We start from the raw sequence: 16865 nt of genomic DNA on the forward strand, positions 1-16865 counted from the left end.
CGCGGAGATGCACGTGCGTACTGCTGCAGCAGCTGACCTTTCGCTCAGCCAATAGGAGCAGAGCTGATGGGCAGGGGCGGGGCCAGCTGTCAGCAAAACTTTAAAGGGCAAGTCCACCCTAAAAAGAAAAGACATTGTGCTTTTATAACGACACAATATCGTCTCTCCAATCAGGAAATCAGCGCATTGAAGAACTGAATTTATTCCGTCAATAGTGACTGACTCAATTAAAGATGGGCTTGATTTGAATGCATAGTTTCCCAATATATTACAATAAATCACAGTTGGTGCTTAGTGTGTCCTTGGAGTTTCTCACTGTTACCAGGCATTATTGTCACAAAAGCCCAGCGTATAGGATTACTCCGAGATTTGACTTCAAACACTGTCACATCATGGCCTACAAAATCATTAAAAAAATGGCAAATGTTATCTATTTTAGTTCGTATTTTTTCTTTAAAGTCTTACTTTTATTAAGATACTGTTTGTAATCTTATTCATGAAAGACAAGTCTGCCCTGTCTGTGAGAAAATAGTCTATATAACTTGATATATATATGGAGAATTTGTTCATGTGCAAACATACTATGGCAAGCCGTTTTAACAAAATTGAACCACACTATCTGTAAATACATTTCAGATATCCATAATAGCTGCTGTGTTCTTTCCCCTCTGCTCTTCTCCCTGTACACGAACAGCTGCACCTCCAGTCATCAGTCCGTCAAGCTCCTGAAGTTCAATGCTCTAAAGACAGTGGAGATGGTTGTGGATTTCCGGAAGAATGTTGCCCCACAGCCCCTATCACCCTGTGTTACTTCCCCATTGACTGGTGGAGTCCTTCTGCTTCCTGGGCTCCATCATAACCCGGGACCTCAAATGGGAGCTGAACATCAGCTCCATCACCAAGAAGGCTCAACAGAGGATGTATTTCCTGAGGCAGCTGAAGAACTTCAACCTGCCAAAGATAATGATGGTGCACTTCTACACAGCCATCATTGAGTCCATCCTCTGCTCCTCCATCACGGTCTGGTACGCTGCAGCCACTGCCAAGGACAAGGGCAGACTGCAGCGCATCATTCGCTCTGCCGAGAGGGTGATTGGCTGCAATCTGCCGTCCCTCCAGGACTTGTTCGCTCCAAGGACCATGAAGCGAGCAAGAAAGATTGTAGCCGACCCCTCCCACCCTGAACAAAAACTGTTCGTGCCCCTTCCATCTGGCAGGAGGCTGAGGTCCATCAGGACCAAGACTTCACGCCAAACGAACAGTTTCTTCCCATCCGGGAGTCGGGCTCATTAACAAAGCCCGGGTCCCCCACTGGCTGACTCTGTCATCCCCAGGACAATTTCACTCCCGTGCACATCCCTAAGGTTCTTATTTAATATTTTTGATATTTAATCAGGCTGTTAGCCAGATATTTAATCTGGCTAACAGCCTGACTAAAATCCAAAATTCAACCATACATATTTAGTCATTTGATTTGCATTCTTTGTCACTAGAATGTAGAATTGCATATTTTATATGCATTTTTTTTTATTAGTTTCCATTTTATTGTATGCTTTATTATAACATATTTATACGGCAGACTCAAAGATTACATTTTATAAAAACAAATTAAAAACACAAGGAAAAAGTGAACAAAATATATATAAAGAAAAACAGTAAACAATGATAGAAAAACAGACTGATGATGCCAAAAGTACAAACCCCATCGGTAACACTTCTTAAAACTCATTAGTTTGATCTATTACATGTTGGAAAACACATGTTTTTATAATGAGACCATTCCTTCATCTTTTATTAAATTCCCTCATAACTTGCAACTTGCCCGACTGATTTCAATTGTCACTATATATCATTTTTTTCCAGTCTTGAAGTCAGTTTCTTGTACAGAACAAAATACATCCACCATAACATTTTTATTTGTATAATTCACCACAACATGTTTTTTAAAACAATTTAAAGGGTGGATGCTGCTGGTTGTTGTATCTGACATACCTTTTTTAATTTCAGTAACTATTTCACACACACCGTACAATGTCAACCATTTAATTATTTGGCAATACCAACATTTTACTGACCCTGTCATTCTTTTCATTCACTGTTATAAGACTGCGTGTGTCTCCAGCTGGACGGTATCTGCTGGCATGCCAGCACAGAGCGCCCCCCTGAGGAAGCTATCTGAAGCGCAGGGACTCCTCCCCTCCCGCTGCAGAGTTGGGCGCTCTCTCTTTCTGCGGCCAGCTCGCCTTGACAGCCAACACTGGCGCAGAGTCTCCGCGCAAACCTTTACCACAATTTTCTGGCATATAACGACAATTCACACCCATACTTTAAACACATCCTCTTCAAGCGTCAAGCGTCGGAGCGGCCTCGTCCAGAATGGGGAACCGAGACGATGAATACGATTTCTTGTTCAAAGGTAAAAAAAGAAAGAAAGAAAGATGACTGCATTCCCTCTTAACTCACACCGACAGCGCTATGCTGTCGAAATATCTATACATCTCTTATTGTGTCATTTTCACAGAACAGATATCTACAATTTCTAAAGAAACGGACTAATGTTTTTTAAGAAACTGCCCGGATGATGATCGGTTGTTGTTATTAGAACATAATGCTGACATTGAAACATTACAACGCCTGCAGCTATATTTATAGGTATGGGATGCAACACCCTCTCCGTGCTCAGCCTTTGTATTCAACTTTCATCAAGTCAGAGAACAGGATCGGTCGTCTGAGTGAACTGTTTACTGCTTTATTGAATGACATGCTGTTTCATTCCACCTCATCAGGTTGATTAAAGGCCTATTAGCCTCTCTCCTGATCAATAAGCTTCATCCTCAGATTGTTACTCAGCCTGCTCTTACAGACACTGAAAATACTGCAACTTATAACTTTGTGTATCAGTGTTTTGTTTTGTTATGACTGATCAGTAAGTCTGATCAGGTTTGAACGGTACCAGACTCAGTTCCATGTTTGTCTTGGGTGCTCAGTTGGATCCAGAATGACTTCCTTTGATCGTGATATCAGTTCCTGTGGCACATTAACATCCTGGGCCTGTATAAGCCAAAGGGCCATTTAGATGTAACAAAGTATCCTCTGTGGGATGAATAGGGCATCTGCCGGAGGCGAATGCTCTCTCTCTCTCTCTCACTCTCTCTCTCTCTCTCTCTCTCTCTCTCTCTCTCTCTCTGTCTCTCTCTCTGTCTCTCTCTCTGCCCGAGCCATCATCTGTGTACCCGGCCGAAACAGGAAGGGCAAGGCGGCCTGAAAGTGTCGATGCAGGTTTTGATGAAGCCTGTTATCAGCTTCCTGCAGCCCGCACCAGCACGATGTCGACGGGGACAAAGTTCGGCTCTATTTCCTTTTGTCGAGGGAGAGAGAAAACAAAAAGGCTCCACCTCTGCTGCTGTGCTGTGAACAGAAGCCCAGCTCGGCCCAGCTCCACGAGCCTGATCAATCACTTTCCCTTTACGACACAGCTCGAGACAATGCAAGAACAACAGGGCCTGATAATAATCATCGACAGCTCATGCTGAACTAGTTATTCAGCTGGTTGTCCCGATAGATAGATAGATAGATAGATAGATAGATAGATAGATAGATAGATAGATAGATACTTTAATAATCCAACAAGGGGAAGTCCACAGTGATTTCCAGATGTGTTCAATATAAAAGTCCCATGCTTACACTCAATGTTGGTGCCATATTCCTTTAGTTTAGTTTTTGTAGATATATCTCTTGGATCTCAGGTAGAAAGGACGTTTTAAATGAGGGTTGGTACTCAAAATTATTAAAGTTGAGTAGTCACAGGAAGATTTCAGCAGTCCATTTAATAAATATCAGCCCTCTCGGGTTGTTTTGGTCAAGCTAAACTCTTCGTTTGAAAGGTCACGCATATGAAGTATATTTATTAATGATGCAGGGGGAACAGCAAAACGTTTATTCAGTGAAGCATATTCTGCTCTGTGAAAATGTTTTTAATAAGCCCTCATTTGTTTCATTCCAAAGACTGTTTCTGTATTAAATCAAGACTTGTTTTGTAATTTATTTCATAACTATTTTACAGTAGAAATGTATGGTTTTTTAATGTCCCATAAATCACACAAAGCCCCTGGGTTCTGTTGAAACCAGCGCTTAGAGGCACATGCTTTATGCAATATCAACCTTTCTTGGATATCTTAATCTATTTATGGCCCCCACCTCTCGCATCACTCATCCAGTATACTAACACACTTGTCTCCTCTTTTCCTTCCCTCCCTCCCTCCTCTTTCCCCTCCACAGTTGTGTTAATTGGGGATTCGGGCGTAGGGAAGAGCAACCTGCTCTCTCGGTTCACCCGAAATGAGTTCAACCTCGAGAGTAAGAGCACCATCGGGGTGGAGTTTGCCACGCGCAGCATTCAGGTGGACGGCAAGACGATAAAGGCTCAGATCTGGGATACAGCAGGACAGGAGCGCTACAGAGCCATCACCTCGGCGTGAGTCCTCGTCTGTGTGCTGCAGATAGTCCAGCCTCAGTGGGGGGGGGGGGGGGGGGGAATACTAGAGCAGAGCAGTCACAAGGGACACTCTATCCTTCAGATTAGATCACCTCAAATGAGGCAGATTTTTGGATATGTTCTTCAACATTTAGTTAAAGAGGACGGCACTTTTGATCAAGGATGGGTACTGCTCAACAAGTCTTGAGCTTGTGGGTTTAATCTTCCTGAGTAAGACAGAACCCAGGCAGCCCTCTCAATGTCCTAGATACCCAAGTGCATCTGGCATTTGTTAATAAAAATAATAAAACAGAAAGATATTTAACTAAACACTTTAGAATGATTTTTTGAACCAGACCTGCAGACGGTTCCTGTCAACACCAGTGAAATGCGCTGATGCCGTTGTGTCTTCTGTCCTGTTACAGATACTACAGAGGAGCGGTGGGGGCGCTCTTAGTGTATGACATAGCCAAACACCTGACCTATGAGAATGTGGAGCGCTGGCTGAAGGAGCTGAGAGACCACGCCGACAACAACATTGTCATCATGCTGGTTGGCAACAAAAGCGACCTGCGCCACCTCAGGGCCGTGCCCACAGACGAGGCCCGGGCCTTCGCAGGTACTGTGACTTCCAAAAACACACAGGAAAGCCTAAATATTTAAGAGTGGGGAGGGATTTTATAGAATTTATTTCTAGTTCTTTCAAGTTATAGATTGCCTTAACTTTATTTTTTGTTTTTCTGAAGGTGGCAAGAAAAGAGTATATATATATATAAAAAGTAACATTCTTGCCATTCCTGATATTAACTTATCTCGCTGTTTCTATTGTTAAGTAAACAGTTGTATGTTTTCTTTCCTACCCCACAGAGAAGAACAATCTGTCATTCATAGAAACTTCAGCCTTGGACTCAACAAACGTTGAAGAAGCCTTTAAGAATATCCTTACAGGTATGCCTGTGAACAGAGTTGGGACGTCAGAGCTGCACTGTTGTTGTCGTACTTAAACGATAAGAAATTAAAGTGCTTTTAAAATGTCACCGTAACTTCTTATACACCAATCATTCCCACACCTTTGTCTGATAACATACCATGACGATGCAATTCTAAGCTGAAACTGTGTTGCTTAAGATTTTACCCTGCAAGCTTTAGGACGTGTTCAGGCACGAAACAAAAACATTGTCAGTTTTTAAAGTAGCTGCTGATATTAACAGAGAAATGATCAACAACTGAAAGAAATGTTCATTTCTTGTAGCTAAACTCTTGAACTTGTGTAACTTCCTCTTCCTGTGGGAAGTTCTTTTGATCCATCCTAACTGAAGAATTAACTTAAAATATAAAGTATAGCTTCACTGTTTGGTTTTCAGTTGCATTGTCAGTGTGCACCCGAAACAACAAAATAATGTAGGTGGAAATGGCTGATCTGTTTCTATTCCATCCTTTGAAAAACAGAAATCTACCGCATCGTCTCGCAGAAACAGATTGCTGAGCGGTCTGCACATGACGAGTCCCCAGGAAACAACGTGGTGGACATCAGCGTGCCTCCCACCACGGACGGCCAGAGGGGGAGCAAACTGCAGTGCTGTCAGAACCTGTAGCCCATGGCAAACGCCCCTCCTCACCTGGGTCGATTGTTAATTGATATCCACAGTGTTGGTATGCTTCCATCTGCCTGGGGTGCCATATTGTCTGAATCTGCACTTTTTAGATCAGTGGAGTCAGTTCCGTTATGCCACAAAACGATCAGTTCCAGAAAGAGCTGCTTGAATTGATTTCAAATTGTAATCTGACCCAGGTACAGTCTGCTACATCCCAGTGCAAAAACAGGACTGATGGTAAAGTGTATGTAGCTGCCACAGTTACCCATGATAGTGTAGCGTAGCAGAATAGCTTTGCCTGAGATCTTGTAAAGCCTCGACATCTCCCTGGTAGACGGTTGTTGCACATGTTGGAGGCCTGGGTTTCAAGCCTGCCCGTTTGTCGTACCAGCAGTCCTGTTTTTGGGCTTTGCTCCTTCAGTCATCATCTCAAAAGTGGTTGTGACGCTTTGCTGATGCTTATTTCCTTTTCTGTAAAATATATTCTTTTTTTGTTTTGATTTTGATAGCTTGTCCGCTCACATACATTATATTAATGCCATGAAATTAAATTTTACAATATTATGTTTTTGTGCCTTCTTTTTTTCTACAAACTGTACCTGAACAGTGACTCTGAACCACCTTGTAATGCCAACGATACCTCGATCTGAATCTATATATTGATTCAATTATCCAATATCCCTAATGCGAAGGGAAAAACATCAATACCATAATCTTAAAGATGCGCTTTTATTGTGTGGGTCACTATTTCCGCCATATCGTCTCATATCGATCGCAGGTCCCTGAATTGAATCTGATCAAAATCATAATGCGACAGAATTTGTGACATCAGCAATGATTGCAGTTGTCCAAAGACCCAATATAATATTTTACACTTAGCCAACTGATATGTTTGAAATATGTTGATGCTACGTTTTTCAGGTCAAGATGGAGCTAGTTTTATCTACTTTATACACAAATGATATCTCTTTTGGTCCCATTCAACTTGGGAGTTGTGAGAGGATTAGCAAAAAAATAACAGTTTATGCTACACAAATCTGTATTGTTTGGGACGTTGAACCGACTTGTTGCTCTTTTTGTAAAATACTGAATAATTGAATGTCCTTAGGCCTCAAATATTTAATTTAAAGAAACCATCTGAGAAGCCTAGAAGGGAAACCATTCGTTTGTGGAGCTGCTAACAATTGTTAAGTGTGAAAACCAACACTGCTTTTTTGTGCTGCAAGCCAAATGGATGGGAACCTGCAATGTATGTTTGTATTAGCAATGTATTCCATTGTATAAACTTGTGTTCTATGTAAAATCTTTATCTGAAAAGGAACTCTTGTTGTAAGATAAGTATAGTGGACCTTCACTCTGAAAAGTAGAGGAAAATATTTATAAAATAGACAAAAATTGAAGTACACAACTAAAGTACAAGTATTATACTTAAGTAAACTACTTTGGTAAATGTCATAGTCATGGTATACAATGGGACTGTCCTACAAATAGTGAATGTTAAGGGTCTCCCAGCACAAACATTAAAACGGGACAGCAGTTCTCCCCCACAATGATTGATCATTATAGATATAGTCCCAAAGATTACATGAAGATTATTAGAACTACCTAAAATCAAGACAAGTCACATTTCACATGATTTAGTCCAGGAGTCCCTCTTGTTTTATTGCACAATAACCCAACTTTCTGGGGGATGCAGCAGGAAGACTACAATAACACAAAATACTTTTTATAGCATATGCTGCACACATTGACATCTCAAAACACATTTTTCTTTTGCACCTTTACGGAGTACCAGCCTGCTCTGGTGTATCTCTGCATTTATAATGGTCAAAAGTCTGTAGTCTCACTAGACTGAACACTGTATCTCTTCTATTTAAAATTGCATCTCTTGCGTTGTAGGACATAACAACTACTGTTCATTGCTAGGCAGCTCAATTTATGAATGGTGCATTTACAAGTGGAGCAGGGCTGTTTGCTAATGCAGAAACATTATCCAATCACAATGTAAACACTTTTCCACACCTTCAACACTATTTCTTTATGCATTGTTGCTGCGCTGCCGTTTAACGGCTGCAGTTGGTGTTGTCCCACGTCCTACAATCGTCACTAACCCTGTGTGACAAGTGTGATAAATATCTGATGCCTTAGCGGTTCTCTACACAGGGAAATTATTTGATTTTCAACGTTCATACAGCAATGATAAGCTTTAGCAGGAAACTTCAAAGGTCGTTGACAACAACGTTGGTAGGGGGCCACAGTCGCCCTCTACTTGTCAAGAAAGGATATTCACAGGATTTTCAATCGTGTTTTCCGGTTATTCTCCTCTGCCGGGCGATTGGCTGCCCATTGTTCAAAAACAGCTAAATACATTGTGAAGGGGCATGGGGGAATTATAGGTAGTGAATATGTTTCATATTATACTGTAGTAGCATGCTGAATCAGTTATATCCTGCTACATTAGCTCGTGTCATAGTATTTCAAAAGTTTGTGTCACGGACATACAGTTGGGATGGTTAGTCCATTATCCATGTCTTCAGTCGATCACATCCCAGCACTGGCTGTCCAGTGACAACTCTGTGTTTCAACACCTACTATGACTCCGGAATGAGTTCTTCCCAAAACCTCCTTTGTTTTCGGCCAATACCGTAGTAGTTTACATCAAGTGCTTCAATAAAAGAAAACGGGAGGAGGTGCCTCTCCCCTCTCAGAATGGTCCTTATGAAGTGCAAAAAAATTATTATGATTAATCTTGTTTTTAGGTAGTGCTTCAGTGGGCGTTATTTTAAATATTCCTTTTGCCACCGATCTGCACTCATACGATGGTCTCGTCAGTCATTTTCTTGGTCGACTTGGTCGGCACAGAACGCTGAGTGGTGTGCCCCCCCTTCATGTCAGGCATGAGCAGGCGCACTTTCTGATTGGTCCTCCTCCACTCCGAGTACAACTGACAGTGATACCGAAATGACACCTGAGATTGAACGGGAAGACGAGTGGGAGGGGGCAAGACAGGCGGTGACAAGGGAAGAAAAGACAGACGTCAATAAAACTGACACCAAGATATTTGAGACAGAGTAGTACGTCTGCAGGACAGGAATGATATGCTGACTGAAGCTGCGAGCAAAAGAGCTAATCTTTCACAATTTGACATTTGTAACGATTCTTTTGCAGGGTTGGGTTTCTGAAGAAAGTTTCAGATTCAAAATAGGTCCTATTTTTAAAGTATATGATCAAATCACGTCCAGTTAAGTAAAAGTGCAGAGCAAAGACGGCTTATTCTTACTTGTCTCACTGCATGTATGAACCTGCATGAACTATCTGGCCAACTTTCAAACAAATAAGTACTCTGTGCCAAAGATTATCAGGTTGTAATCACGTCTCTCAATGCTTTGACTTTGTTCAAGTGCTATTTCAAAGGTCATATTAGACCAAAAAACAGTCCCATCATTTCTACAACAATCAAGAGCACAATATAGATCTGTTGGAGATGTGTGGTTTTCTTTGTATTGTGTCTGTGTGCCAGTTCACATTTGTTTTCCAAATCTATGTAGGAAAAATAAATACAAGAGCCAGCTTGTGGGTGTAAAGAAAAACATTCTATCTATGCCAGTGCCTCAACATAACTAGACAAACTTCATCAACCTGTTTTTTTTTCTCAGTGACAGGAGAATAAGCAAAGTAATGCATTAGTTACCAGTGTCCAGAGTATGTAGATGGTGAAGAGGGCGATGGTGAGGGCGATGAGGCCGACAGCCTCGAGTCTGCTCTTCAGCTGCAGGTGGTCCTGGGCTCCCCTCAGACACAGCCAGCCAGAGATGGCTGCCAGGGGTGTGATGAGAAGGAAACAGGCCATGTCGCACAGCAGCGTGCGCTTCTCACTGCGAGGGCCTGGGTCCTTCAGCCACTGAGAAAAGGTTTAATCAAAAGTGAATTTGGTTCAACTAAGAATTAGCTACAGTATCACATTAGTGTTAATTTGGCTGATTGATGCATCTTAGTTGGCAATGACTATTACAAATTGTCAAAAATCTAAATGGTGTAATTTCCTGCATAACTAAAATGAATGCATTGACGCAATTGAAAACTACTCTTGTGAGCTCTTATTACAAGGTCAGGCCACCATCTTATCAATCATCTCGTATCCTGAAAATGCTACTAGTTGGCACAGACTCTACGTGGCTTAAATCAAACTGCCACTTACAAAATCCTTCAAATATCCGTACAAGGCCAAAGATTTATCCTTGCAGGAATAAAAACCCTCTAACCTGTGTGAGTGGCTGTGGTCGTCGTTCAATGGTGAATTCTGTGTGACAGAGTTCACAGTAGCTGGTGTTGGAGGAGGACAGCCACTTCTCCAAGCAGCTCTTGTGCACTTTACCCAGCGTACCAGTGCAGTCGCAGGGTGAGAGCAGTGTCTCCCCTCCAGCTCCCTCATGACAAATCCGACACATGCCCACATCACTATGGAGCGAAGTAGAGGAGACAACAATGTGACGATTCACCACAGTATCATGTGATTACAGTATATTCATTAGGGCCCCATCTGAGTTCCACCCTCTCTTACCTCTGCAAGCTCACCGCTTTGACAACGGTGGAGAGTGGGCGGCCATCTTTGGCCGTCACCTTGGCAATGTACTGGGCCTGCGCAGTAGAATCAGACTCCTCCGAATCCTTGGAGTTATCAGATTCAGCGTTCCCAGAGTAATCACAAAGGGAGCCAGGGAGGTGGCAGCACCCTGACGAAGACATGGCTCAGCTGAGGACGATGGCGACGAAGATGATAGTGGGGGCGACTTCAAAGTTCTGATCCAAAACCCAAACCTCCTCCTTCTGTCCTCCTACAGAGCAAATGCCTGGTGGATTACGAACAAGAGAGAAAGTACGGGTGACTGAAAGTGACATCATAAGTAAAACATGATGTCATCCTTGCAAGCCTCTCATAGGAGTCTATAAAAGTCTCGGTGATGCCATGTGAGAGAGAGCGAAGCTCTAGGTCTCAAAAAAGCTTGAATAATTGCTTGCTGAAAATAAACACAACCCTTAAATCAGTACAAAGACATGTTGTGAAGGGTAAGTAATACTTGAGCCCCACATAAAATATTGAAAATCAAGATTTTGTAGTTTCTAAAAAGGTACAAAAACACACCTGGAATTTTTCAATTGGAGTGATGGTGATGAAAAAATGCATTTTATGTTTAAAATATTTTACTCAATAGAAGTAATGACTATGCTTCAGTAAATAAGGGTGACAGTAAATTGTATTGGCAAGTAAATACAGAATGCTGCATTGCTGTGCAGAGAAAAGACCTTTCAGGTGTTCAGGTGATCGTATCCAGACCCTACAACCCGGCCTCCACACTGATACTGTCACATATACACTCAACTGCCATGAAAAATAAACATTATAATAATAACTATAGAAGCATATACTTGTGTCTAACGCCCCAGACGATACAGCTAAACTGAGTCGAACTACTCATTGCGATTTAATGCATTGTTTTGTTTTTTTAACATCGGGTGGCTTAAGATTATTATCGTCATAGTAACATTACACAGCAAGAAAATAAAACCTCGAACTGTGAAGCTATGTGGACACTGTTAATTACACTGTCTAGTTTTATTCGATGATTATTAACAGTTAAGATTTCACAGCTAATTCAGGATATGTAGCGTTACATGATTGATAGAGTGTCGTTACTGTACAGACACCAACACAGGCGGATCCGTCTCAACACTATAAACCATGTGAAGCAGTTGAGAAGCTGTCAACTGACAAGCGGATACATTACTTTGGTAAATAGAAAAGCTGGTGAACAAGGTAAAAAAAAAACAGACGTTAGCGTAAATGTACTCACCCGACGGCCTCTCTTTTCTCGCTTGGCCTTGGCCCTGCGATAACCAGACACAAGCTAGCTGAGCTAACTGTACAGCCCTAGCTACAAATAATGACATTGACATCTAACCAAAAACCGATGATATGAGAGGACACAAAGGACGACCACATGCGTTGCATCCTCTCCATGGCGTGTAGCATATCTCCCTCGGGTGGTTTTGTTCGAAAGGGCTGACAGGAAATGGCTGTTTCTGCCAGGATTACTAGACACGGCTAAAGGAGCTAACGGGCTAGCATCGGGCAAGCCTACGCCAGCATCACTCAGCTGTGCGCTGGTCACGTGACTCAATGCTGCCTTCAGAGTCTGTGGTGATGTTGTGATAACGGTCACTTCACACCACACTGTCTATTACACACATATCCATCATCAAGTGCGAAACACGACTGGTAACCTACGCGTGTACTAACTACTTGTAATTCTCTATTGCTGAATGTGCTGTGTAGCAGGTTAGTAAAACGTTAGGAGTAAACAACTAATATACTATATACATAATATAATCCTAACGTTTTGGTGTATATTATCAATTACACAAATAGTCTACCGCTTACGACCGTTGCAACAGCCGTTACGAGGAGGCTGAATGCAAAGCACGGTTCAAACTGTACCGACGAGACGTGTGATCGTCCCTGTGTAAGTGGGTTTGTTTTTAACAAGAAAACGGACATTAATCTAGTCTAGTGATGTCAGTCTACCTTTACCCTCCATCCAGATGTGACAAAATAACACCGCTGGGTGGCAGCGTTTTGTCGACCCACTGTTGCAGAGAGGACGGTTGTTACAGTCCTTTGACACCAGTAGTTGATGATGATAAAATACAACATTGACAGTTCATGTTCATTATAGGTTTTCGTGTCTAGTAGTTTGCTTTTGGGGTATCCTTTTGCAACATGTTTCAGGTAGTAGTGGAGGAAAGTATTAACCCATGTGCTATTCTTAAGAAAACAATGTGTGTACTTGTACTGTACATTTTATTTCCATTTTATGCTACTTTACATTTGCACCCCACTACATTTCAGATCGACTCATTTCTCCAGTACTTGTAGAGTATAAAACAGGTGTAGTTGTCAGTTACTTTACATTTACTAAGTCTATTTTAAATACAAAACACAAGATCATGTTTTAAAATATAATGTCCTCATTTACATGCTAAACTACTAACAGTATGTTAGGTCGTTCAAATCGGTTCCTGCTCGACCGGCTACTACATGAAAAAGCTGTTTAGTGCTTAAACGTGATGATAATATAAAATAATTATCATATAATATATATTAACACTCACATGATTAATTTTCCTGCATAACGAACATTTTTACTTATGACAGTGTTATGTGTATTTTGCTGATTATCTCTCTGGGTTTGCTTACTCCTACTTTTTACTCCACTACTTTGAATTGATAACCATGTGTAGGCCTATACTTTGTAGATCTTGCTTTTGAAAACCTACAATGAGCATATCAAATATGATAAAATATCTCAAATAAAATATGATGCCTTCCTGTACAGTAAATCAAAAATACCAATAACAATTGCCTCAACCAGCTTTCTACTTGTGATACTTTAAGTAGGCTATCATGTTGCTAACACTGTTGCAGGTCACTGGTTCAAAAACATCAAACATTACAGATTACCAAGAAGTGAACTAGAGTTGCACCTGGCCTGGTTTGATTCCTGATGACATGATATTAAAGAGTATAGATAAAGTGTCGAAGCTGAGATGATAGTTTGAAAAAGGATTTCAAAACGGCCCTCTTCCTTTATACAAGGTCTCATATTTAATACCGAGTAGCTCCTGATGTATGCTGCATGGCTGATACTGTGCTGCTACCATATGTATTTATTGTACTGTACAACCAGAATATATATGTCTATAATTATCAATTGCTTGCTTATTATTGACCTACAGGGTGTGTTGCACTTTGTTGAGTTAATGGATTTGGAAATATGTTATAATAAGCCAGGTCAATGACTTAAAAAAAATATTTTCTCTTTTAAACATAAGTAAACTCAATGACATTAAAACCTGCAGCAGCAAACATTTTGAAATGTCAACCTCACCTCGATCTTATAGCTAATGCAATGCTCAGGCAGATCTAGCTCCACTTTGGCCAAACGCCATGAACACGTCACCATGAACACGTCACCATGAACACGTCACTTTTGCACCAAAATTGAGCATATTGTTACCAGATATAAAAAAGACAATATCCCAATTTAATTCTGCATTTTTCCAAAACATTCAAAACCAAGATACTTTGATAGAGACTTTTAAAATTAATTCTGAAACTTACTGTGACCGAAAATAGTAACCTACACATGCAATTCTTAACTGTTAGTCAAACAATATCTATTTTTACCTTAACCTTTCCCCCTGTCTCTACCTTTTTGTTCCCTTTGAACCCACACACTGATAAGAAAGGGCCCACTTGTGGTGAGTGTAATCTGAGTATACAAACACACACACACACACACACACACAGAGCATGTTTCTCATTAGCTATTCCACCCGTCTGTTTGGTCAAAGTCCAACTGAAACCATGAGACACTACCTCTCCGCATGTGTGGGATATCATGAGACATGAGTGTCTGTGGACTTTAACATTGACAGAAACAAAAATGAACTGCAACTCATTTAAACATCACACGTTTGAAAATGTGAGAAAATTACATTTACATTGCGCTTTTTCTGAAATAGTCAGCAGTAAAATGCAGGTAACGTGTGTGAGTGTGTTGGTTTGCCTTGTGTTCTGGTTACTGGATTCATGATCCCTTGCTGCTCCATCGCTTCTCACAAAGACACGTGTCTGATGCTGGTAGACAAGGTTTGAAACTGTTTGCATGACATAGCAGAGATTCAACAAGCTGCCACAATGTGTTTGTCGCAATAGTAGCTCCCATTGTTTAACTTCATTGACAGTCCATCAGGATTCCTGCATGCTGCTGAAGGAATTTCTCCTTATCATGATGCCTGAGAATGGCCTGATTCAGCTTCATCTGTACCGAATGTGTTAATGTGAAATACTTAGATACATAAAGCACATTACTTGTTTGTTTATGTTTTCCTGTGTGTCTGTCTCTTCAGCAGCTTGTTCAGGGACAGAAAAAAATGCATTTCTGATGTCTTTGCCACTCGTGCAGGGTTGCTGCCAACTGTAAATTCAAATATCTGAAGAACAATTAGATACATTTAGGGACAAATAAACTATTAATTTATAGTAATTCAAGTTGTGTCACATTTAAGTTAGATGTATGAGTCACAGTTGACAGTTTTGAGCATGTCAGTGTGAAGAGTGGCACACACATACACAATAGTAACATACCTTGCTATATTCTTACATAGTTCATCAGCAGTACCACAGAGAGAAATGGAGTGAGAGAGACAGCCACTGCTAAAACAGAGAGGCAGACAGATGGATATAGACAGACAGATTTCTTAATTTATTCACTACGTTTGGCTTTCAATAACAGTATAATTCAATCGCTGCAGTTCCATCTCGTGATTCTTTAAACTGTTAGCAGTAGTCCTCATGAGCATCACAGTTTCGCTCATGTTCCGCAGGCTTGTCTTGGTGAGAACTAATTAGGCCTCTCTCACACTACAAGTTAATACTCAACGATCGACTGTCTCATGGCATACTTTGGTGACCATTTAACACCATCCAGCTCAACACCAGTCAATAGTATTCTGGACATATTGTGTCACCTTCAGCAGCATTAACAGGATCACTTAATTTTAATATAATCTGTAGGGAAATACAAACTGTAAATAACCGTAAATTACTGTCCATCAATTAGGGGCCACTCAAATACAATCAAAACTGCATTGGGATTTCTTAGAAAAACATTCAGGACCATTCTGAATATTACTCTGTGTTTATTCACCCATCAGATTGTTTAGTTTTGATGTTTTAGACTTTAACCTAATAGGCCTACAGACAGTATTGATTTAAAGATATGAATGGTCCCACAGCAAAAAAAAACACACAGCAAAAAACACAAAACATGAATCTGCTTTAATCACAACATTTATTTCTTTATTTTTATTGACTAGAGGTAAATCAGCTTTTATTTTGTATGAACTCAACCAGCGATAAAGATATATATATATATATATATATATATATATATATATATATATATATATATGATAAAATGATAAAATGAATATACATATATACATATATATATATATATATATATATATATATATATATATATATATATATATATATGTATATATGTATATTCATTTTATCATAGTTAGGTATTGCGTAACATACCCTTTCATCCGTCTTTCCTCATCCATCCTGGTCATGAGACCTTCATAACCTCTGTAATGCAGGACATGACATTATTGGTTTTGACTCTACAAATGTGAAGAGTGAAACTATGCACATGACTGGTCAACTTGTCATACAGTGCTCTCAATTACAAAACGGTGTGTACTCATTCAGCTCCATTATTGAATCACCAACTGACTATTCTGAGTGCAGTCAGCTGATTGGGTGGCAGCTGTCAGAAAAAAAACACACTTTTGGTGAAAGAGAATGAAACTGCATGTCCCCTGCCATGATAAGTGCTATCAATATTCACTTGAACAAGCCACATCATCACTTTACGCTGATGCATATCTGCAGCTGCCATTCGCTGCACCTAATGTTAAACTACTAAGAACATTTTCTTGATTAAAATACTTTGAATAAGTAAATGGTCTTAGTTAAAGGCCTGGTTAAACAATAACAATGTCCAGATGTCCTCCATCATTTCTAATAGACAGTGGGCCGTTTTAATCTCTGCCGGTTTGCATGTTTTTGCAGCACTTGCCTGAAGCAGATCAAGTATTAAAGTTATTACACTTAAAAATGTGACCTTTATTTCCAGGTGTTTGAGCTTAGCCAAAGGCTTTGT

The 16865-nt window shown here is 40.5% G+C and overlaps 2 protein-coding genes across 2 annotated transcripts; one reads left to right on the plus strand and one right to left on the minus strand.

Annotated features, from left to right (window-relative positions):
* The first annotated feature begins 2242 nt into the window (after nt 1-2242).
* Nucleotides 2243-6633, plus strand: LOC306705871 (ras-related protein Rab-11B). Its single transcript, XM_079172742.1, has 5 exons — nt 2243-2416; nt 4279-4474; nt 4900-5093; nt 5342-5422; nt 5924-6633. The coding sequence occupies exons 1-5, from the start codon at nt 2377-2379 to the stop codon at nt 6067-6069; spliced, it is 657 nt and encodes a 218-aa protein (XP_079028868.1). The 5' UTR covers nt 2243-2376; the 3' UTR covers nt 6070-6633.
* Nucleotides 6634-7717: 1084 nt separating this feature from the next.
* Nucleotides 7718-12195, minus strand: LOC306705781 (E3 ubiquitin-protein ligase MARCHF2-like). The gene is made up of 5 exons (XM_079172630.1): nt 11922-12195; nt 10631-10919; nt 10332-10527; nt 9761-9970; nt 7718-9037 (listed from the first exon to the last, which is right to left on the minus strand). The coding sequence occupies exons 2-5, from the start codon at nt 10813-10815 to the stop codon at nt 8882-8884; spliced, it is 747 nt and encodes a 248-aa protein (XP_079028756.1). The 5' UTR covers nt 10816-10919; nt 11922-12195; the 3' UTR covers nt 7718-8881.
* Between the last annotated feature and the right edge of the window lie 4670 nt (nt 12196-16865).

Source organism: Pholis gunnellus, assembly GCF_910591455.1.
Source record: "Pholis gunnellus genome assembly, chromosome: 14".
NCBI lineage: Eukaryota > Metazoa > Chordata > Actinopteri > Perciformes > Pholidae > Pholis > Pholis gunnellus.

What these genes read in the sequence shown, in the direction of transcription:
- LOC306705871 (XM_079172742.1), top strand. Translation starts at nt 2,377, where the DNA reads ATGGGGAACCGAGACGATGAATACGATTTCTTGTTCAAAG. An exon ending in TACAGAGCCATCACCTCGGC is followed by an intron (nt 4,475 to 4,899) that starts GTGAGTCCTCGT and finishes GTCCTGTTACAG; the next exon opens with ATACTACAGAGGAGCGGTGG. An exon ending in CGAGGCCCGGGCCTTCGCAG is followed by an intron (nt 5,094 to 5,341) that starts GTACTGTGACTT and finishes CCTACCCCACAG; the next exon opens with AGAAGAACAATCTGTCATTC.
- LOC306705781 (XM_079172630.1), bottom strand. Translation starts at nt 10,815, where the DNA reads ATGTCTTCGTCAGGGTGCTGCCACCTCCCTGGCTCCCTTTGTGATTAC. An exon ending in AAAGCGGTGAGCTTGCAGAG is followed by an intron (nt 10,528 to 10,630) that starts GTAAGAGAGGGT and finishes TTCGCTCCATAG; the next exon opens with TGATGTGGGCATGTGTCGGA. An exon ending in GACCACAGCCACTCACACAG is followed by an intron (nt 9,971 to 10,331) that starts GTTAGAGGGTTT and finishes ACCTTTTCTCAG; the next exon opens with TGGCTGAAGGACCCAGGCCC.